Source organism: Accipiter gentilis, chromosome 17 (genome assembly GCF_929443795.1).
Source record: "Accipiter gentilis chromosome 17, bAccGen1.1, whole genome shotgun sequence".
Taxonomy (NCBI): Eukaryota; Metazoa; Chordata; class Aves; order Accipitriformes; family Accipitridae; genus Astur; species Astur gentilis.
In genome coordinates this window covers 13,934,130-13,957,096 of record NC_064896.1, presented here as the reverse complement: position 1 = coordinate 13,957,096, position 22,967 = coordinate 13,934,130, and the positions used below count along the sequence as shown (strand labels likewise).

General features: G+C 46.7%; 1 protein-coding gene and 1 long non-coding RNA gene across 3 annotated transcripts in view; one reads left to right on the top strand and one right to left on the bottom strand.

Annotated features, from left to right (window-relative positions):
* Nucleotides 1–19,490, top strand: part of TMEM86A (transmembrane protein 86A) — a 29,797-nt gene extending 10,307 nt beyond the window's left edge. The window contains exons 2-3 of the mRNA XM_049820026.1: nt 8,247–8,511; nt 12,537–19,490. Of these exons, the coding sequence (XP_049675983.1) occupies nt 8,247–8,511; nt 12,537–12,964 (693 nt within the window). The 3' untranslated portion in view covers nt 12,965–19,490. The remainder of the gene's footprint in view (nt 1–8,246; nt 8,512–12,536) is intronic.
* On the bottom strand, nt 1,930–7,274 carry LOC126046951 (uncharacterized). Of its 2 annotated transcripts, none has more exons than XR_007508486.1 (3): nt 6,473–7,274; nt 5,796–5,986; nt 1,930–5,204 (listed from the first exon to the last, which is right to left on the bottom strand). It is a non-coding gene; the product is annotated as an uncharacterized LOC126046951 (long non-coding RNA). The 2 variants fall into 2 exon arrangements; XR_007508487.1 differs by having other exon boundaries at nt 1,930–5,179.
* Nucleotides 19,491–22,967: the final 3,477 nt, after the last annotated feature.

Genomic DNA, 22,967 nt, shown 5'->3' with positions numbered 1-22,967 from the left:
CCTGACTACTGCAGAAGGATTCATGGTTGTTGCTATTTTGCTGTCCTCTGGAGGAGGGCATGAAGCTTGTCTAATGCCTGTCTCTTTTACCTTCTCGAGCCATTTATTTAAATATTCTTCATACATTGTGTGTTGAGTGCAGTTTTCTCCTAAAACCTATCCTAGAAAATCCCCTTCGGAAATTTACTCCCATACAACAGACGATAGGGGGTTTTGGTGCTACGTCACAGCACGGCTAATGTAAAACATTGGGTAGCACAGACTTCTCTTGAGCAGTGCCTATGGCTAGAGACGGACAGCAGTCTGTGGTGGTGGAGAAATCACACTTGGAGAGCAAGCATCGGGAAAGAGACCTTTGCAACAGCCGCGTCTGCAATCTCGCATCGCTGGCGCTCCTATGACACGATGAGCCTTGCTCACGTGCTCCCCAGCTGGCTCAGTACAAAATGTCCCGTTCTCGACGCCTCCCAACCGCTGCTCAGCTGGGTGGCCGTGCCGTGCCCCCGCCGTGCCCAGGGACTCGAGTGGTGGTTTCCCCGGGGAGAGGCTGGTGCCGCAGGCAAACGTCGCCCTGCTGCCAGGCGGCATGTGGCCTGCTGCCAGGTGGCTGCGGGGAATCTGCCACTCCAAATTTCTTTTCTTCTTTCTGCATCTGCGGGGGAAGATGCTCATCTGGAAGATTTTAACCTCGATGCTGATAGGTTTTCACACACACCCCCCCCCCTGTTTAATCTGGAGATTAAGTTGAATGTTGATGTGACTGCAAGTCAGGCAGGATTTTGGCTTGGAAATGAATCTTTTGGTGCAGTTCTCGTTTCCGAGTGCAGCTGTGTGTGGAGCAGCCCGGCCCTGCACAGGGGCCCTTGTTAGATGCCAGTTTGATTAACCCTCACCCACTGCCTGCTCCCTGTGCCTCCACCAAAGGGCGATTTTTCTGATGCCAAGAACTTGTGCAGCAATATATCTGAGTTCACCACCCAAGGACTGTGAGGGCCCGTGCCAAATTTTTAATTGTATTTTTCTGGCAAATAGCCGTAGCTTGGTCTTAAAAAAGAAGCCAGGTATTTGTAGCTCTCAACTCTGTGTCAGTCTGTCGCGGAGCAAAGCTGGGAAGTGTGGCTGGAGCTTACTTTGCTTAACTGGGGGGAGGAAGAGAGTACCCAGGCTGCTGGAGTAGAGGGGGGGATGAGAGAAGCCAAAACCTAGTCCTATTTTGGAGGAGGAGCCAAACAGACTCTGGGGGTGGAATAGCTGCCTTGGACCCACTGCTCCAGCCACAGCTGGCTGAGCTGGGAGGATGGTCCTTTTGCAGGTGGGAAGCATTCAGGCTGAGCCCTGTTATTCTGGCTTGTGCTGAACAATGGAGGCTCTCTTGTCAGACAAAACCATGATTTTTTGGCCACTTGTGAACAGGTCTGGCTGGACAGCCAAACATGAGATGAGTTTCACTGCATTACCCTTGTCGGAGAAATGGAGGCCCTGAGTTGTGCTGGGGAGTGCCAGTAGCTGCAATAAAGCACTGCAAGGCCTGGCAAAACTCATTGCATGGCAGAAGCATGAGGGAGACAGAGGGTTATCAGCACACACTTTCTCCCAAAGGCAAATCACGTACCATCTTCTGGGTGATTTATTAGCTATTTTACAAGTCCATTTTAGATGGAGTCTCTACGATCTTGTCTCCACTTGAGGGGAAGAGGGTTTATCTATCACTCTGAATTTCCTGCAGCATATGGAGCCTGTTCAGGAACCATCTGCCTTGGATGCCTGGCCCATGGCGCCTCCAACACAAACATAAACCCTCTTATCAATTGCACAGATATGTTTCACCAACACAGTATTTCAGGCAGGTTGATTGGCTGGTTCAATAACTTCACCACCATCCATAAACAAGCACTTTTTTCAGAATTTTATTCAGGAAGAAGTTGGAACATGTACGAGCTAGTGCCTTCCTTCACAAGAGGCAAATGGTTCTTCCCCAGGAGCATGTTTGCTCCTGCAGGAGAGCAGGGTTGGAGGTGAAGCACTTTGCTCACTACAGTGTACTGGTTAGGGTTGTCCCAGCCAGCCCTAATATTTCAGCAACTCTGTGGAGTGAAAAGCGCTGGCTGGCTGGCCCCTTTACATCTCATCCGTCTCCTCTTCTCTCACCTCTGCAAGCCACCTAGGAGGGATGCAGAGCTGAGCATCCAGAGTGGCTGCTGGGGTCTTTGCTCTGTGGCCAAGCGAGGGCCCACACCAAGTCTGGTCATTGCGAAGGCCCCTGCATCCACCTGGGATACGGAAGATGTAAATGGTGAATCTGGGTACTGAACAGCTGAATCCTCCCTATTACACACACATCTACCCCCCTGCCTAAAAATTCCCTCTTTTATATCAGTTTCAGTGTGTACACATTCAGAAGGCTTGATGTTGCACCATCTGAGCAAAGGTGGGAATGTGCAAGTAAGCCCAGGAGGATGGTGGCTTTGCAGTCAGCTCATGTGGGTTCACGGCCAGGAATTCCCGAGCACTACTGTGTTCCTCCTCGTTTTAAGCAAAAGCTGATGTGTCATTGAAATCTGGGGAATATCAGCTGCCTCTGGCTAGGATCTGTCCACACGCTGGCTTTACCTTATGACCTACCCATTTTGGTTAAGCACAAAGATGAGTCTTCTGTAGGGTTAGCCTGATAGGGAATTGTGTTGGTTCCCCGTTGCTCTGTAGATGAGAGCCTCTTGCACATACATATACTTTGTCCTAATTGTGGTCCATCCCCAGGCTGAAGCAGATTTCCTTCTGTGTCTCAGACTGCACAGAGAATTGCCAGTGCCTTGCAAAGAGCCACATATTCTGGGGAATGAGAAACACGAGCCATGGGCTTGCAGTGGCAGCATAACACATGGCAACAGAGCCACATAAATATTTATCGGCACACAACTGGGGGTAAGAGCTGTTGTCACAGCAGGGCAGAACCAAGGCAGGATCCACTATGCAGGATGCCAAAAGCAAGGAGAAACAGCTCAGCCGTGGATACACAAAATGGTACTTGGCCAGCCAAGGCTGCTGGGAGGGATGGGTGGAGGACAGCGGCCTGGCTTTTTTTGGCCTGTGTGCACAGTCGTGCTCAAGTGTTGCTCAGCGGAATAGCTGGGGTATTATTTTTAAAACACTTTTCCTGGAAAGCAGCATTTTACAGCTCAATGGGCATAAGCCATATCCCCACAGCAGGTTGGCACACAGCTGGTGTCTGGAAGAGGCTGTATACTCATTTTCTGTGCAGGCTGATTTAGGGGACTTGTGGAGAGAAAAGCATTATTTGATACTCCATGTTATTTCCTGGGACCAGTGCAAGGCTTAGGATCAGTGAACTTTGTCCAACTTTAGCATTTCAAAGCAACAAGCTTCTGATGTTCTTCTATACCTCAGGTTCAAGATGTCTCTCTCCCTGTGACGGCTGGATTTTCTTCATCCCAATTGCGATGTACTTACAGACAACTGACTCAAAAATATTAAAGAAAATCAGGGCACTGGCTTACAATGTAGCTGTGCTTCTGTGGATGCAGCTTATTCTGGGGTAACGGAGCTAGCTCTACATTTTTTAGTTTGTTTATGTGCCTGCAGCAGTCAGCACAGCCTGTCTGGGGTGCTGAGGAGCAGCATAGATGTTCCCCAGGTCATACCCCGCAGTGACTATTGGTTTATATGGATGTGAATCATGAGCATCTCCCAGTGCTGCATAGCAGGGAGGTGCAAGAAGAGATCATTCCACAGGGACCCCTGGGCTCTCGGTGAGTCACCTGCAACTGATTTGCAGATATAGCTTAGGAGCTGTTGTGTGAAGCTTTTGGTCATCTTTGTGTGCTACATCTTGTATGTATTTTGCACAGTGGGAACTTTTTGTCCGTCCTTATTACCCAGAGTTACTTCTTTAGGTCTGCCACTTCTTCTGTAACTCTTTCTTCATTGGCTAGCCTAACCTCTCAAGATGTCCAACACCAATACCAAATCACACCATGGTTGGAATACTCGTGTGATAGCGTCATCTGTCACTGTTGAACAACAGCAACAAGGAAATGAGCAATATTTCAAACTGGAACAGAATGAGAACAGACAAAACAAGAAGAGATACTGTAGACCTTTAAATCCCTAGCAGGGAGGTGGATATCCAAGCCCTGAGCCTCCAGAGAGCTGCATGTGCCAATACCATGTTCTGTTTGAAGATCAGAGAATCACAGAATGGTTGAGGTTGGAAGGGGCCTCTGGAGATCATCTGGTCCAAAATATCTTCGTGAGAGCCGGGGCACAACTTCCTCCTAGTGTGCAAAAGTCTTGGAGGGTTTAATTGGATTTGGTTGGACACAGGTAATTTAATAAATGGCACATTCACTGCAGTTCCACAAATACAGAGACAGTGGCTTTACAGCAATTTAAACTAATTTTTAAAGACTCTAAGTACCTCAGTAGTCATAGCAGTTGAGAAAATGCCTTAAATTATGCTCAGTTTAGAAATTAAAAAATTGGAAATACTGCCTTGTCATTGTATTCAAGATGTTTTCTGTACTGCGTTTCAGCACAGAGTAAATTAGCAGTGGAAGAAGTGGGAAGAAAAATGCAATAGAATTTGTAGCAAAATGGCAAAACGCAGCTTAAAGCCATGAAAATTGCATACATTAGCAAAAAGGACCTTGTCACCCGCTTCAAGTGCTTCATTTTCCAACCCTACAGCATGGCCCCATCTCACATTCCATCTCTGAGATACAGGTGCAAAGGAGATGGGTGGTTTGATGCAATTTATCCATGCAGCCAAGAAATAATGTTCCCTTCCCTGAGGTGCAGGCAAGTCCAGTCATGGATTATGTGCTTGGCTTTCCTCGAGCCACAGCCTCCGCTCATGCTGGTACACAGTTTCCCAATACCAGCCTTGACTTGTCCTCCAGGTGGCAAGTTACCCCATCACCTCTTCCCAAGCCTCAGCCACACGCCCAAACAGAAGGAAACGCCCCAGCCTCACCCTCTGAGTCTGGTGAGACTTCTCCCAAGTATTCCAGTGCCCCACCATCCCAGCAGGATGTGCTGCCCAGCCCTCAGCTGCGCAGGTACCTGTCTCAGCCAGCGCTGTCCTCAAGAGGCACTCATTTTGATCGGAGCCAGCACAGGGGCTCTGCTGAGCTGTAGCATTCAGTGATGGGCAAGGGCATGTCTGGAAAGAACTCATTTGAAGTATACTTGTAGAAAAAGCGTGAAGGAATAAAATGTTAATGATGAGAAGCCTGTAGCCCTTCTAGATATACGAGGTTATTCTTATACAAGGACTCCATAAGTAAATTCCAGGGTTATGGGTCAGTAACAGAGAATGGAATCTGAGCCCTTATGCCTGAAAAATTCCTTAATTGTTATTAGGATAGAAATACTACAAACCATTATTTTAAAATAATGCTGGCTGGGCTTGGAAAATTCACATTCCAATAGTAAGAAATGGTAATTTTAAGGTTACCAAGCAAACATAATATTTCTGCACAAGTGCATATCTTACATTTAGTAAGGCAAGGTTCCCGGGGAAAATGACAAGTGTAATTAAAACCTGTTTCATCATGCACGCACACAGGGGAGGGCAAGCTGTGATTGTAATGGTAACTGCTCCTAGCAGGTGTTTTTCTTTTAATATGAGGTATTAAATAAAACTTCCGGTGTTTATTAACCCAAATACTCTCCTGTATGCTTCTAACAGTGCCTCTGTGATGTATTGCAAACAAGGCTGAACTTGACATACATCTTTCAGCATAAACTTTTGTCTTCAGAGGTACAAAACTACCTACCTTAGCTGAGACTGTTACAGAGGCCTGGAGCACTGCTGATGCTGAAAATGCTTTCGCACTTTGTAGCTCTGGAGGTTGTTAGTTTTTCGTGCTGAAGATCTTGGGCTCATTACGGTGTGGTGAGGATCCTCCACAACTGGTGGGGGAGAGGAGGAAACCCTGCCAGAAGTGCTGTCATCTGTTGCCTGCAACTGTGAGAGGATGAATGTGATCAACCACATTTTTAATACAAAAAGAGTCAGAAGGGGAGGAGGCAAAGCTGGAGCCAGGCACTGGCTTTGGATAGCCTGAGCCTGATGCGTCACTTCAGAAGGGCAAGATGCTGGATCTGAAGGAGGGGGAAGCTTGGCTCTACTCTTCCCCCTACAATACTTGATAGTTCCCAGGCACCCCTAGTGCTGTGAGACTACTTGGGCTTTTATGACTTTTATTTCAAGTTCATTTGTTATTTGCTGCCAGAAGTCTCCCAAGGAATGTAGACAAGAAGTGGTAAATGGTGATTAATTTAGACAACCTAAGTAGAGGACTCACGACAGGATCCCCATGTAATACAAGAAAGTTAACGGCTTGCTGATGTCCTTTTGTGAGTGAATCGTGTAGCCTGGTTGTTTAATGGAGTGTTTAAAAATTGTGTTGGCAAGAGCCTATGAATAATGTATACAGGAATAATGAAATACCTTACTGCTAAGAAACTGCTGATATGCTGGGGAAATTTCCGTCTGATGCGAGAACAATTTTGAAAGTACTGTCTTCTTGAGATGCCCTTTATTTATGGTCTTGCTGCTTCAGAGATTTCATTCCCTTTTTAGATACTGCATGTGAAGATGTCCTCCACTGCCTCCGCCTCCGTCTTCCAGCTTCGCCTGACTCCCTTTGCTTGTGTCTGTAAAAGCTTCTGAATTTTCATGAGTTCAGGCTTTATTAACTGAGCACCGTAAGCATGGAGATACTTGCTGTGCAGTCTTCAGCCATTCTAGGTATCTGCACCAAAGCACATTGCATCAAAGGAAGACGGATGCTGGTTTTGTGTTATGGCAATGTCTCATGATGCAGGAAGCAGAAATAGGGCCAAGCGATTTGGAAAAGGCGACCAATGTTTCTTTTGCAGGTTTTTGGAGCACGGGCTCCTTGCGTGAGATAAGCAACCCCAGAATGTCACACATGGATGTTCAGATTTTGATGGACTTTGCAGTGTGAACCCAGCTCCGACGCCTCTAAATTTTCCCCTGTGTTCCCCTCCAGTGCATGAGGCCTCTGTGTGCTTTGGCCACAAGTAGTGGGAAGTCATGATACTAAGCAAATAAATCTTGCTTGAGAAGATTGAGAGTGAACCCCTGCTTGCAGGGGAGCTCTGGAGGTTGCAATCCCTTAGCTGCAGGAGGAAACAGGCCTCCTATAAGACCCGAGGACATAGCTCAGGCAGGCACGTGAGGCAATCATAGTCTCTTCCTTTGCTCCTTGTTTTGGCCCTCTGCTGTATTCCAGGAGAAAATAAAATCATAGCTTTGTTTCTCATGCGGGGTTTTCTCTACCTGCACTAAAATGCAGAAGTATCATGGGAGGGCAGGTGAACACAGTATGTACCTTATCACTGTCTAGAGTGGTCTCAGCTAAGTGTATGTTGAGAGCAGACCCAGCTTGTGGAGTCTGTAGCTCTGTGCCCTGCCTCTGCCATGGCTTTGTTATGAGTAGCCTACTGCTCACACTGCATTTTTGTGTCTCGATTTACACAGTAGAGCCCTGAGTAAAAACATTTCCTGCAATATGGTTAGTATATTATTAGTGTAATGCTAGAACAAAGCAACATGTGATTGATATTGACGTTAGTCAGCTGAAGAAGTGACATCCCCACCTGGGAGGTTGATGTGATGGGTTTTGAAGTCACGTGGTGATGCCAACAGCAAGCTCCAGGCATGAGGCTACAGGGCAGGTGAGGCAATGGGTTAGAAGAGAGGTTGTATCCTCAGGGTGATCTGCAACTGGCTAAGCAAGAGGATTCACGAAAATGGGGGGGACGATTTGTACTGTCTTGTTTGCTGCTGGGGGAGTGCTGTGTTTTTGAAGCTACAGGAAAGGAGGTGTATAAAAGGGGTTAGTCTAAACACAAGATAGGTGGCCAGGATCACCAGAGAAGTTTGACTGATGGCCTAAATGTTTTCTGTAGAACAAATAAAGAGGAAAAAAAGTATCTAAAACTTCCTCCATCTCCACCACCCAAACCCCACCCTGCCAGCCAAGAAGCGTTTCCAGCAGAGAGGGTCACAAAGGTCTAGGCTGAGGATCATGGTCAAGTTCAACCAGCCTTTCTCAGGGTAGAAGTGCTGCTAGCTGACAGTATACATGAAAGAGCAGCTTTCAAAAGGAAGGAGACAGTTCTGTTATGCAGTTTATTCCACTGATGCTTCTGATGATCCTATTAATTTATCTTTTTTTAATGTTTGTTTCTTCTAGGTGAAGAGTGAAGGCCCCAAACTGGTGCCCTTCTTTAAAGCCACTTGTGTCTATTTTGTCCTCTGGCTGCCAACTTCCAGCCCCTCCTGGTTCAGTGCCCTCATCAAATGTCTGCCCATCTTCTGCCTGTGGGTTTTCCTTCTGGCTCATGGAATTAACTTCTTAGTGTCACACCGGAGTGCCAGCCGCATCCTAGCAGGACTCATATTCTCGGCAGTGGGAGACGCCTTTCTCATCTGGCAGGAGCAGGGCTACTTCATTCATGGTGAGTGCGGTGTCAGTCCTAAAGGGATGCCGCAGTGTCCAGCAGTTACCCTCTTTACTTAATAATGAGTTGCTGGGCCAAATGTTTTCTTTATTCCCACCCCAGCTTAAGCCCCGGGCAGTGGGAAGTACTCATCCCTTGACTAAAATCCATCGTGGTTAGAGGAGTCACACCATGGATGAGTCTTTCTCTTGAGCTTCTCTTGAGGTCAGAGAGGTAATTGGGGCAGGTTTGGTTTCCTGGCACGTGCTCGCAGCATCTCAGCTGGCTGGCGCTGGGAAGGTGGCATGGGCAGAATCCCTGGGGAAGAGAAGGAAATGCTCATGGCACTTGACAGTTCCCATGAAGCTATGGAAAGTATCTACCTCCTGTCTCTCTGCAGGGAGATCTGTCAGCCCTTCTGTACAAGGATCAGAAATAGGACACATGGTGCAAAGGTCCTCAGTGGAGAACAGGTGGAGAGGACCCTTATGTTTTGATAGACAAGTCGGCGGGAAGTGTTTAAGTGGATGCTAGAAATCAAAGCATCAGAAATCTTGTCCTACCTGCAGTCTCATCAGTATGAATCATGTAGCCTGTTGTACAAGACTTGTCTGTTTTGCAAGGCATGTAAATGATGGGGAATCAAGGGCAAACCCTACCACAATGGCCTGTGACTGTCCCACTGGAAAATGTGACGAGATGAGGGAACTTTGCTGACTTGTGCTGTTGTCAGCTCTGAAAGTCAAAGGCTTATTTTTAACCCCCTCTCAGGAGGTCAGTATTTAGTTTTATTCCGAGATTCCCACAAGCTCTTTCTTTATGAGAGGGAAGTGTGTGAAATGCCAGATATGAGAGGCCAAATGCTCTGAATCTGTTTTTAATCCCGCTTCCCAAGGGCTTATGTCGATCTCATTAAAAGTTCATGTAAAAATTTTTACAGATTTTGGTAGGGTTTATATTAAGCCCTGGGGATTGGATCTATCTGGCTGAACCTTGGCCATGTTGCTGAGGACCTCCATCCAGCCTTCTCTTGGGGTGCCATCCTCTCTGTGCTGAGTGTTGGCATTCCCACCAATGGGCCTTGTCCTAGCGGGGGTACTCGGCTCGGCGCAGGTCGCCTCAGCCCAACTGCTTGTGCTTCTCATTTGCCTCCTGGAGTTGCTCCTTGAGCTGTGGCTTGGAAAACATTCAAGGCCTGATTCTCACCATGACCATTTTTGTACTTGAACTGTGCTAAGCTTCTCCTTTCTCATGTAGCTGGGATATCTCCGAGTCCCCTCTCCAATTTAGCGCTAGAGGAAGGTCAACCAGTCACAGCGATTCAGTATCTGGTTAATGTGTTTTGATCTGCAAATAAGTTGGATTTTTGACCCTAGCGTCACAATTGAGAAGTGCTGCTTTGTGGTTTTAGACACACTTTTCTTCTTAAGGAGAAGAAAAGCTCTCTTGGAGCATTTTGAAAATCTCAGCCTTCATCCTGGCCGTCTCCTGCCTGCTTCAGTCTGTGCTCATCTGAGCTACCATCTTCCACAGTGAAGTGTTAACATTTGCGTTTCAGCTGTTAGCGTTTCAGCTGTTAGCAGATAAAGTGCACCACCCCACTTCATCCTTCACCTCTCCTGCAAAACATATTTTCTCCTGTTTAAAACTCAGCAGGCTGCTGTTGTTGACAACCGACAATATTCAAACTTTTGACATCATCGTTTGTGGGAATTTGAAATTTCAGGGGAATAAGAGGAAATATTAGATAAAAATACACTTTCTGTTCAATTTCTATGGCTTTCAGGCTGAAAAAAGGGTTGGGAATTGGACTGATTTGAATAGCTTTTGAGACAATGAGTTTATAAAAGGACATTTGTTCATTACTTTATAGGGAAGTGAGAGCCTGGGAACCTACTCCTGGCACACTTGACTTTTTTTCGTTTTTGCTGTTTCAGTCCACTAATAACACACTATTTTCCGACTGGTGTCTTACTGCACGTAGAAGATACTTTACAGTGTTAACATCTACCTCCTTTGATAGCAGGCACTTAGAAACAATTTATGCATTCTGTGAAGAAGACAGGGACTAACAAAAAGGACTTATTGCCAGCTTGAGGGGGAAACTCCAGAGGCAGGGAGGGGGAAGGAAGTGGACAGAGAGTAGAAGGGCTGGTCTGCCTGATGTGGTTGGGAGGGCCAAGCCAAAGGCTTAGAAATGCAAGAGAAATGCAACCCCCTTCCTGTGCAGCCGTCACAGGTCTCCACAGTTCCTGGCTTGATTTGTGGGTGTTGAATGAGCAAACCTGGGAGCTGACTCAGTTGTTTGTGACCAGCTTCACCACATATCACAAAACTCCTCCTGCCTTTCTGGGCTTCTGCTTGGCTGCCACATCCTGACCTCTCCTCCTCCTCCTCCTCCTCCTCCTGCTCGTCCTCCTCTTTCTCCTTCTTCTCCTCCTCCTCCTCATTGACAGCTGCCTGCATGAAGGGCAACATATTCTTTAGTTGCCCATCCCAGAACTCTCCATATAATGCTATTGAAGGAAAAACCACTTCTCACTGCTAGGGTGAAGTAACCTTCTTCTCCTTACCACCCCCAGGGCTCTAACCTTTCCTGCACTAAAACACTATAAACAGCTCTTGTCCTAAATCCCTCCTCCATTTCCTCAGTGCTGTGCCCATGATGTATAACAGCTCTGTGAAACATCAACTTCTCATTGCCCTCCTTTGCAATTCTTTCCCCTTCACGCTGTCCATTATCTCTAGCCTCACCTTGTGGACCAGATCCCTACCAGGCCCCTCCCTCCTGCAGGTTCCCCTCTCATCCCACCACGGCTCATCTGTCAGTGGATGTCTGATCTGGTCCTCCCCAAAAGCACTTACCCTTCTTAGAGCTGCCTCCACACAAGAGTATTAGGATGAAGAATTGTCTGCCAGCAGCAGGTTTTAGTGACTGCCCTCTACACAGCATCATGCTTTAAATGCAGACAAGTGTCCTGCTGGAGGACTCAGCTTCCTAGATCCTTTTCTCCATTTCATGCTTTAGAGCTGCATGACAACTTCAGCTACTCTGATAACCCAGGATAAAGTGGGACAGCCTGCAGCTGCATCATGTGTTGGTCTGGGAACCAGAGGAGCTGGACTCAGTTTGGGGCCCATTATCTACAGTTGACATGACAGCTAGTAGTCATCAGCTGTACCAACACGTGACATTTTTTGTCAAATGGATTAGTGGCAAGTTAATAACATACGGGCAGTACCTTCCAACACCCACATCTGGCATTTCTCAAGGGTGTTGCACTTCAAAGGGAAGCTGGCATTTTATTTTCACTGATTGATTCCAGCTAAGGTTCATCTGAATCTTGTAAATAGCCATGAAATTGTTGGCAGATCACATTGGTGCAGTCCATGAAATATGCCAGCTGCTTCTTTCCAGCTTAGGTTCTGCTAGCTATGGGCAGAGATGGAGTAGAAGCCAGAGGTAGTCCGAGTGCCTTTGGGTTTGTGGCTAAATATGGTCAGGCTTTGTGTCTGGGTTCGGAGGGATTGGTATCTTTTCTCACGTTTTGTTCCTACGCTGCTGTGATTCCAGCTTTCCTGTTCCACACATCACCTATGGGCAAAACACTTTGGATAGTTAGAGGGGATGATCTTTGGTCTGCCTTGCCCCTACTCTTCCATCCAAAGCAGGGGAGGAACCACCTGAAAACCAAGTTTTGTTCCTTCCGCAGCAGCTTAGTTCACCTGGCCTCTCAGCAACAAGGCTTGCATCACAACAGAGTTGTACTTGGCTGCTGTTGTAGATGCGCTGGGGCTTTTTCTTAAGGCGAGAGCTTGGTGCTAAGGCTGATCTCCTGTGCACAGATTTTTATATTAAAATGGTCCCAGGTGGTCAGTATGGTTCCCACTGAGAGCGTTAAGGGTTGTAACACTGCGAGGACATCTAAGCCCGTGCCTGTTGCAGTATATTTAAAACCCAATATAGCCACATGTTTTCTTCTGCTACCAACTGCCAGTCACTGATGAAAGGTCACATTTGCTATGTCAATGCCTCTTTCCAGGTCTGCTGATGTTTGCCATCACACACATCCTGTACTCTTCAGCCTTCGGCATGAAGCCTTTGGACCTCAAAGCCGGCTTGTTGATGGGCCTTGTTTCCAGTTCCTGTTATGCCTTCCTGTACTCCTACCTCTCAGGCCCATTCACCTACCTGGTAGCTGTCTACATTGCCTTGATTGGCTTCATGGGCTGGCGAGCGGTCGCCGGCATGCAACTGTGCAACGACCTCTGGACATGGACCAAGCTCTCGGCCTGCATCGGTGCGATGCTGTTCATGGTGTCGGATCTGACCATTGCACTTAACAAGTTCTGCTTTCCTGTGCCCTACTCGCGCTTCATCATCATGGCTACTTACTACGCAGCCCAAATGCTTATTGCACTGTCAGCTGTAGAGAGCAGAGATGAAGAGGACTTCAGAAAGAGGAGCTAGGTGGAGTGCCAATAGTCTGTGAACAACGTGGGTTATATCTCAGGTGCTGTAGCTGCATTCACCCCTGAGAGAGATCTCCATTTCTCTAAGCACATTGGTGATGTTGATTTTGCTTCTTTGAAGCATTACCTTTGGGGCTTTTTTTTTCAATGGCTTTCTCTGAATACAGCTTACTTCAGTGTGGAGTCCACATCAGAAAGCTTAGACTGTCCCTGCAGTAGCTACTCATTCAACTTTTCCTCCTTGGAAGTGCTGTACTACTGCATTTTACTTGTTAGTCTCGAAACTCATGCTGAATGTCTGGGAAGAGGAGGGCTGATGGGAAGGAGGTTTGGCCATGCACTGTGCTAGAAGACTTGCTTTCAATAGTAGGCAGACAGGCACAGATCTCTGCTAAAGTCATAGGTAAAAATGAATTTAACCAACATTTGTCTCTTTTTATGCATTACAAACTCAGTATGCAAACTGGAGCTATTGCCTCTGCTGAAAGGAAGCCTGGAGGTAGAGTAAAAACAGCATATCCAGATGAGGCCTGAGCTTTGCAGTAAATGGCAGCATGAGGGGCAGCCCCCAGCAGAACCAGAACGAAAGCAAAACACCAAGCAGAGAGCACAGAGCAAGAGGTGTGCTGACATGCAGTGCTGCGTGCTTTGATCATGGCCGATCACTGCTCCAGGACAGGTCTGTAGGTGCAAGTCAGCATTGCCGTGTGTGGCAGAACTAGGAGTTTGGTGGGATTTCAGGGACATCTAGGTAGCCAGGCCGGTGCGTTCTCCCCTGCCATGCGTGCACAGTTACACAGTGTCTCCAGTGACAGTTGAGATGTAATGGGCACATGAAGAACTTTTGATTTTTACAGCAGGACTTTGAGCATGTGTCTTACTAATGTATGCCCTAATTGTCCTTAGTATGGCAGGCAGAAACCTAACCTTTATGCCTTTCTTTCCCAGCATCCTAACAAAGAATATTCCATATACTCATTAAGCTTTACGGTACTGCTGCTTGCAGTATCTCTCTCAGATCTTCATGTGAGCATTTCCTGTGGTCAAGGCCCTGAATTTAGATGTAGATTGTTGTTGTGTTTTGCCAGCTGGTGGTAAACAATCAACTTTGCAACACTTGTTTTTGGAAAGCCCCTTTTCAGCAGAGCTTCCTGAAAAACACTGTCCTGTGTGTTCAAAGTGCCTGCCGCTTCCTTCTCGAACTCACATAGATGCAGTCAGAATGTGGCATCAGGGCTGGGAAAGCCTGTTTAATGCTGATCTAAATTCTTTGGTTGGTTTGTCTGCCCATCTGCTGAAACAAGATTACTTCTCAGACTCTTTTAAAAAGATATAGGAAGAGGTTGCCCTGATTTTTAATCCAAGTTCATTTCTGATCATACGTGTATTTTTTTCCTCTTATTTGGCATAACTAACAGCAAGCTCTGTTTCTGTTTGAAACTATCTTGAATGTGCTTTATCCTTCTGTCCGTCCTAGGGTCGCTGCCACGGGCTGAGATGCTCCCCCAATGGCTTGTTTTAAGACACAAGTGTACTCAGGTGTGCAAAGGAAGCTAACTGAGGGTTCCTGCACCTCTTCAAGCCTGCAGCCAAACAGGGACAACCAGAGCAGACTGCACGACTCGAATCCATGCACGCCCCAACAACCCCTTGTACCCGCTAACATGGGCAGAGGGAGCCGGAGGGGCAGCCCTCTTGGGCTGAAAGTCACCACAGTCTCCATACGTAGCGTGCCCAGACCATTCCAGGCGAAAGCCTGGCACCGAGTCCCTGGCACAGTCGGCAGAGCAGGAATTCCTTTTTGCGAGGAGTGTGGCAGGGTCAGGGGGCAGCTGAGGAAACCCTACCAACCCTGCTAGCTTTTCCCTTGGTGTTGAGAGGTGCTAAGTGGGTCTCCTGCTCCTCCCCAGCCTCGCGTGGTGGGACTGGCTGGGGAATAGGCATTGCCTTCCCATGACTTCTGCGTTAGGACAAATGCAGGCAGTATTACAAAAATCTAGGTTAACCATCCTGACCCCGTGGAGTCATCTGCTGCTTTTCAGACAGAGATCAGAAAGGTCAGCTGCATTATTGAGAGGGAAAGCATTGTAAATAGCACAGCCCCGTGTAATCTTTTCCCTTTAATGCTGTTGTGTGATATTGTCAGTATTCATTCACTGGCGCACCGGGGCCTGCCTGGAGTAAATTGCTAAGGGGATTTAGAGCCATAAAACATCTTCATTCATCAGCATTGCTTATCTCCTGGCCACAGCTTGAACCCTGCAGTGTAGCTCTCTGCAGATGTCACCTGCTGTTACTCAGCTTGACTGTTTGCAAATCTCTTCCTGCAACAGATTGACCCAGCTAAGAGGAAATCTAAGCATTTGGGATGAACCGCTCCCCCCCCCCGCCCCAGCATGTGAGCAAACAGCACACTTCAGTCTGATTTACAGCTTCTTGCCATGGGTCAGTACAGTGTACTCAGTCCTTAGCTGTCAGTTCTTCAGAGGAGCCCCCTGCACCCTGAGCTTCCCTTTGCTTTGAGGGAAATGCATGTGTGATGAAGTAAGCTTTTTTTAAAAGTTAGAATTTTGATTATCTCTTTCTTCCCCTCTAGAAATGAGTAGTCTTCAATTTCCTGAAGATGGCCAAGTTGCTTTTCTGCGTGCTTTTTCATCTTGGCTTGCTTTGTTATCCTGCTCCACCATCAGCCACTGGATACTTGCAGAAAAGGATCTTTGGAGTGTTATTAGGAGGCTTGCCCTGTCCTCTCCACTGGCCATCAGAGGTGCAGTTTCTGGTGGCAGAGGTCTCTTGGTGGCTCTAGCTGGGACAGCAGAAACATGTGCAGTCCAAGTGGGCTGTTGTTGCCTCACTGTCCCCTCGCCTGGAGCGGGCTGGCTGGGACGCATCCTGGCCAGCCACACTGGCTCTGTACCAGTGCTGCAATGGCTTCAGCGTTCCCAGGAACATGAGGCAGAGCCCTCAGCATACAAAGTCAGGGACAGTCCTGGCTGGCTTGGAGGTTCGCCAGTGAAGGCTCTCAATCTTCAAAATCTCTCTCCTGCTCTGCATTCCTCCTTTTAATCCATATTACTTGAATGAGACCATTTTCCTGGAGGCTCTTTCCTGCTGTAGACACTGATTTGACACAATTTTGGGTTTCATAAACCCTGAGAAAGACTAAGGAGTTGCTGACGGTCCGTTAAATACCTTTTCTTGGGATTAAAACTGTTCCCTCAACCCCAGTGAGGGCAATCTTCACTTTGAAAGGGAGCATACAAGAAGTGGGAATGACATGACTGTCTGTGGCACTGCCTTTGTGGACCTTCCTGTTGTCTCTGCACTGTAAAACTGCAAGGTTTGATCCATTCTTCTCCTTTTCAGGGGTACAGTCTTTGAGAAGCACCCAGTCTTTGGCCCAGGGACATTACAGATGGAATCAAGCTCCCCAGCAGTGTAGTGTGCCTGGCCCCAGCAGTATCAGCTTCCTTGCTTGCTAAGTACAGAGGTTTTCTTTTCACATTGCTGTATTCAAACACCCCTCTGTGATTCCCATCTATGGTCACTTGAAGTTACACACATGGTCCAATTACTTTTGCTCTCTTTCCCTTCTGTAGTTACCACCCTCTTGGAGATTCTTTGGCTCCTTCTTTGGACATATAAAAGATGTAGCACATTTATTTCAGCCTTGTATCTCTTTCTGTAGATAGACCCTCCTCACACAGAATTCCCAGTGAAGTCAAAGAAGCAATGCTAATTGCAACTGGTCTTTAAATGCTAGTAATCCTTCTGGGCTGTGCCAGTCACACTGATGTCAGCAGGGTGAAGCTGGTGTAGAAATGGAGGGTTGAGAAGAACAAAGCCAGAGGATTTTAACAGCTTTACTCCTACTCTACCAAGAAAATTGTATTTGTGCTTAATACATGGCTGCTTACTCCTCCATACTAAGGCAAGTGTGAGACTGATTGGTTTAAGAATTACTGAAACATGGCTTTTAAGTAGATTGCTGAAGGTTTCATATTGTAATCAGTGTAGGCAATTGACATATTTTTACACAAGTATATAAAATTCCCAGGACAAACTGCAGAACTTTTAGTGGCTCTTCAAAGTTTTCCAGTCCTGTAGTTTGACACTAACACCTGTATGTTTTCAGCTTGCTATCATTGTAATTTTGGGAGCTGTTCTGGACAAAGCAGATCAAAGCAAGCAGCAACTGTAAAGCTCAGTGGCAGGTGCCTCCTCTGCTTGATTTCTGGATACTGACAGGGGCTCATTTAAGCAGAGGCATCATAACTGTGTTCTTAGAAGAGGATAGTAAGTTGCTGACTTCCCATGACAGAAGTCCTCCTGGATACTTCTCCTGCCTTTTATCCATGCTTGCTCCTTTTGTGGCCTTGGGTAAGTCACTTAAATTTTCTGGGGCCAGGTCCTCATCTGGTGTAAAATAGTACAAGTGTATAAGGGCCAGTGCTATGCCAAGTTACAGCAGTAGGGGACTAGGTCCTCACCCCATTTCTAAAATGGGGATATTAGCGCTTACCTACCTCACAAGGATGCTGTGAGGATTAATGCTCATACAGCGCTTTGAAGATGTAAAGTGCTATATAAGGCCCAAGTATTATCCTACCTTAGTGTTAAAAATGCTTTTGGGGATCTGCAGGACTTCTCTTAAAGCGTGGAATGTGTGACTGCCTTTTCAGTTTGCATCAGATGGAAAGCAAATGTGAAATATTTATTCATACTGGTTAACAGGATGGGCTCAGCTGCACTTGAACTCTGAGGACGGTTTAGCTTAAAAGTCTGAACTCTGATTTCAGTTTTGCAAATGGTTTTTAGTTCTTCTAAAAGCCTCAACCAAATTCTTAGACATGAACCTTGCATCCAAATTTTGCAGTCTGGTCTTATCCCTGACTGTGAGCTAGAATAAATCTAATCCAGCCAAAGCACAGTGCTCTCACAGTCAGCTATGGCTGTTGAAAAGACTGGAACAGAAAATGAAGTCATTATGTTCAGTGTTCATTCTGCAGAAGGTCAGCTATGTTTCATGGGACAACTTGCAAAGGGATGTTTAATTTCAGTGATTGTAAGTTTTACTGGCTTTAAAAATCAGCAGAGAGGGAAGGCCTTGATGGAATCAATAAGGTCGGCACATCTTTCTTGAATTACTTCCTTTTCACCTGAGTCAAAGAAATAGCAGGTTCTGTAGCAAAGAAAGTGCTTGTACCACCAGTCCTAGGGCCCAGAATGAAAGTTGAACTAGAAATACAGCTCTAAACCATCATCATGTTCTCAACCAGTATGAAAATGCCACTGTTCACTGATTTCAAATCTGGACCACAGCTAGAAACTACTTAGTTCTGGTAGCACTAGCTGCTGTACAAATACAAATGAAGGTGAAGAATTACACACCAAGGAACGTGAGCTGTGTACGTGTGAAATGGACCATAATTTTGAAGCAGCTGCAGTAAAATCTTATCTTAATATGAACTCAGAAGCAATCACAATGCAAATTTTTATGGTTTCTTTAAAATGTTTGATGGGTTTTAGTTTTCTTAGTTTGGAGATTTTCTTAATGTTATTTTATTTTTGCTCTTATTGTAAAGAATAAAAATATACAACTCTAGCTAGACTACAAATGAAAAAAGGTGGCCAGTTGGCAGGAATGCCAAAACTTCTGTGGCTTGTATTGTTTCTGTGGTGACACTATGCTGCTGTAGGATGAGCTACTGGAGTGGTGTGATGGCTCAACAGTGAGGCTGAAGCACAATAAGGGCAGTCTCGTATAAGAGGGATGCAGGGGCTGAGGCACCGAGACTGCAGTGGGAGCACAACTGGGCCAATTTGGATCAGTCAAAAGACAGAGAGAGCATCAGGAAATACAAGAAACTTTTTCCTGATAGATAAAAAGCAAACCAAAGCCAGCCCATTGGGCAACGGTGCTGAATCAGTATCTAAAATCAAACACACGTATCTAGACCTTGCTTGTGCAGGCTTCTGCTGGACCAAGCCTGGCTCCTAATTCACCTGGGGGGGCTTGCTCCAAGCCTATGGTGCTGGCAGGGTCAGGCCAGCAGAACCTGATGCTTTGTTATATAAAACTCCAAAAACTAGAAAACAAAACAAAAACAACAAAGAAGGAAGGAAAAAGCAAATGCCAGTGGGTAAGCAGTAGTTCTGCTTGGCTGAGACTGCAGACTGGCTGGTCTGTCCTGAACACTAATAGCCATGTCTTGTACCCATGCGAGCCTCTCGCTCCAGCCCCTCTCCCACGCATTCCAGGCAGAGTGCACTGAAAGATGTAACTGAAGCAGCTGCTCTCCCCCAGGGAGTCAAGCATTTTGCCATGTCTGAAAGTCTCTAGCACTTACTTCCTTTACTGTGATTGTAAAGGTCACCACATGCAGTACAGCCACTTGATCTGGGATGTTTTCTTAACATATTTTTATGCTGATTTTACTATTTTAATTCTTTGTTCGGAATGTATTTTTTTTCCTCATTTCTTCTGTGTATAACAGCAATTAAATATATTAATTTACTGGGTATTTTTACTGTGCAGATACAATGTCTCCTTGCGCATTTTCTGTTTCTGTGACGGTTTCAGCATGGAGTATGTAGCCAACTGAACCTCTGTGGCAGGCAGTTATGTGCCACTGTTCTGCCCATCAATCGTGTGGCTCTGCTCTGGAGCTACTCAGCGCCCCACTGAAGCTGACTGACAGTCACAGCCGGCTACAGTACTCCTGTCTGGGGAGCCCTGGAACACAGCCATGTGAACCCCACAGAGCACATCCAACACAAAGCAACCAGGCATCACCATGACGGTGGCACCTGGCTTACATTACAACACATTCTGGGTGCCCTGGGATGCAGAACCCTGAAGCATGCTTGCCCCTTGGTGCTACAGCCAGTCCCACATACAATGGCCATTTGTCCACACTTCCAGGGAGAAGGCAGCTTGCTGCAAAGGATTGCTCTGGGAAGGCTGCTTGCTGCCCAGAAATCTCAGACAAATGGCCAAGTCTCTCTTCCCCCTGCCCCAGCAAAATTTCCAGGAGGAAAAAGTCAGGGTAGTATGGACATTTTTCTCTGGTTGGGGATCTGATGCCAGTTTCTTCTGTTGTTTCATATAGTGGCACAGATATTTGGTTTCATTAATCCTGAACCAGGCCATCTGTCACCAGTGGAACAGGTTTCAAGGATTTATAGCATAGAAACACAGAGTGCTCACAGGCTTAACAGAGACTCCTTCATACTCCCCTTCTGAAGTGGAGTGGTTCCCGATGTGAGAATGAATCAGTACCAGGCAGAAATACTACCAAATTCTTTTCAAAGCAGCCTGAAGGAGTTAATGGCAGGCAAAAGCGGATGCTTCTTTCCTCTTTCTTTAATTTGTTTTTTTACAATTCCTTTCAAAAACTTAGTGGCCTGCTGGGAGGAGCATCCTGTTTCCTCACACTTTCCTAGCTCCAGATGGAACAAAGGTGGCAAAATATTCTTAGACTGAGTGTATGTCTGTGGCTGGCCACTGCTATGCTTTTATTCCACAACTGGCTCCTGGAAGAATTCACTCTAAATTAAAAGAACCAGCAGCAATGTATATGTATGCATATTTATCTATCTGTCAATCTGTCGATCCTTTAATGGTTCAAGATATTCTGTGATTCCTTATCTAGTCTTGGCCACCAGCAGTGAAGTTCCTGGACCCTTCTGGATCTTACCTTCTATGGCCAGCTCTTTCACAAAGTGACTCCCTCATTTGCAAAGCTGCAGACTGTATTTACTTTCTTGGTATTGCAAGGATTTAAGTAGTTCAGATTTATGGCTGACTCTATGTTTATATACAATCTGACATAATGAAGCCTAGATCATCACGGAGGTCCTGCTGGGCTAACTGGGGACATGGAGACAGAACCCAAGTCTCCTTTTGAACTCAGAAGCAGGATTGTCATTGACCAGTACAGAAGCAAACTGATACATAGAAGAGAGAACTGCAATCTTGGGTTTCTTTTACTACCATTAAGATACATTAGCAGATGGTATTAGAAACATCACCTTTAACATGCACACTGCTGTCCAAAACCACTTAGAGGGAGGGAAGACAGAAACATCAGAAGCGTCCCTGCTGAGCAGAAGCCCCATTCTACCACCTGGTTTAACTGACCATTACAGAAGCCAAGGGCAGTTGCATTTTGAGCCACAGAAAGACAGACAAACTACACAGCCACAGCAATGCTGTTCTGCATGCTGGACCAGGCAGAGCTAGTTCCACTAATTACGTCTTGTGTTTTGACTTCTGCAAACTTTCTGTCACTGCATCCAGGAGGCTTTTATCATCTTTTTCTTAAGGAACAAACAAACAAACAAAAAGGAGTAAGTGCCATAATTACTGCAACGAACCCTATGTTTTGAGTGCAAGTCTCACAAAGTTCTGGCTAAAAAGCTTTATAAAGCTTTCCACTGTATAAAGGAAAAAGTTGTCTGGTCACAGTTTTCATAGGAAGTGAACAGTTCAAATTTAGGGAGTTCTCATTTTCATTCTTATTTCCCCTTGTTCAGTTCCCCTTCACTGTTCCGAGTAATTCGCTTCGGGTCTAACAGGCTTTGTGTTCTCTGCAACCTGCCACCTCCCAGCCTAAGGAAAATGATATTCACCCCTTCTGAGCTACAACAGCAGGAAAGATGCTGCTCTGTGTCATAGAGGTGGAGCAATGCTCTATTTGGTTTTGCAAATATTAAGAAAAAGGCTAAAACTGAAAACATGGCTAAGCAGAAGAATGTAAGTGTCCTTCCTTAAAGAAGAGAGACAGAAGAGCATACATGTATTGGGTTTGCATGGCAAGGTTTTGGTAGCAGGGGGGCTACAGGGGTGGCTCCTGTGAGAAGCTGCTAGAACCTTCCCCTATGTCTGATAGAGCCAATGCCAGCCGGCTCCAAGACGGACATGCCGTTGGCCAAGGCTGAGCCCATCAGCGACAGTGGCACCACCTCTGGGATAACATATTTAAGACAGGGAAAAAGTTGCTGTGGAACAGAAACTGCAGCTGGAGAGAGGAGTGAGAACATGTGAGAGAAACAACCCTGCAGGCACCCTTGCAAGGTCAGTGAAGAAGGAGGGGGAGGAGGTGCTCCAGGCGCTGGAGAGGAGATTCCCCTGCAGCCCGTGGTGAAGACCCTGGTGAGGCAGGCTGTCCCCCTGCAGCCCAGGGAGGTCCACAGTGGAGCAGATATCCACCTGCAGCCCGGGGAGGATCCCATGCTGGAGCAGGTGGGTGCCCGAAGGAGGCTGTGACCCCATGGGAAGCCCAAGCAGGAGCAGGCTCCTGGCAGGACCTGTGGCCCTGTGGAGAGAGGAGCCCACACTGGAGCAGGTTTGCTGGCAGGACTTATGACCCCACAGGGGACCCACGCTGGAGCAGTCTGTGAAGCACAGCAGCCCATGGGAAGAACTCACATTGGAGAAGTTCATGGAGGACTGTCTCCCGTGGAAGGGACCCCATACTGGAGCAGGGGAAGAGGGTGAGGAGTCCTGCCCCTGAGGAGGAAGGAGTGGCTGAAACATGTGATGAACTGACCGCAACCCCCATTCCCCGTTCCCCCATGCTGCTGGCAGGGAGGAGGTAGAAAATTTGGGAGTGGACTTGAGCCTGGGAAGGAGGGAGGGGTGGGGGGAAAGGTGTTTTAACGTTTAGTTTTTGTTTCTCATTACCCTACTCTGATTTGATTGGTAACAATTTAAACTAATGTCCCCAAGTCAAGTCTGTTTTGCCCATGACGGTAATTGGTGAGTGATCTCTCCCTGCCCTTATCTCGACCCACGAGCCTTTTGTTGTATTTTCTCTCCCCTGTCCAGCTGAGGAGGGGAGTGATAGGGCGACTTTGGTGGGCACCTGGCATCCAGCCAGGGTCAACCCATCACAATACATTAAGAGGAGTGGAGACAGATATTTGAGAAAGAGGTTTAGCTCCCATGGAATCAGCATAGAAATCAGCAATTGAGACTCCTGCACAGCTATTTGAAT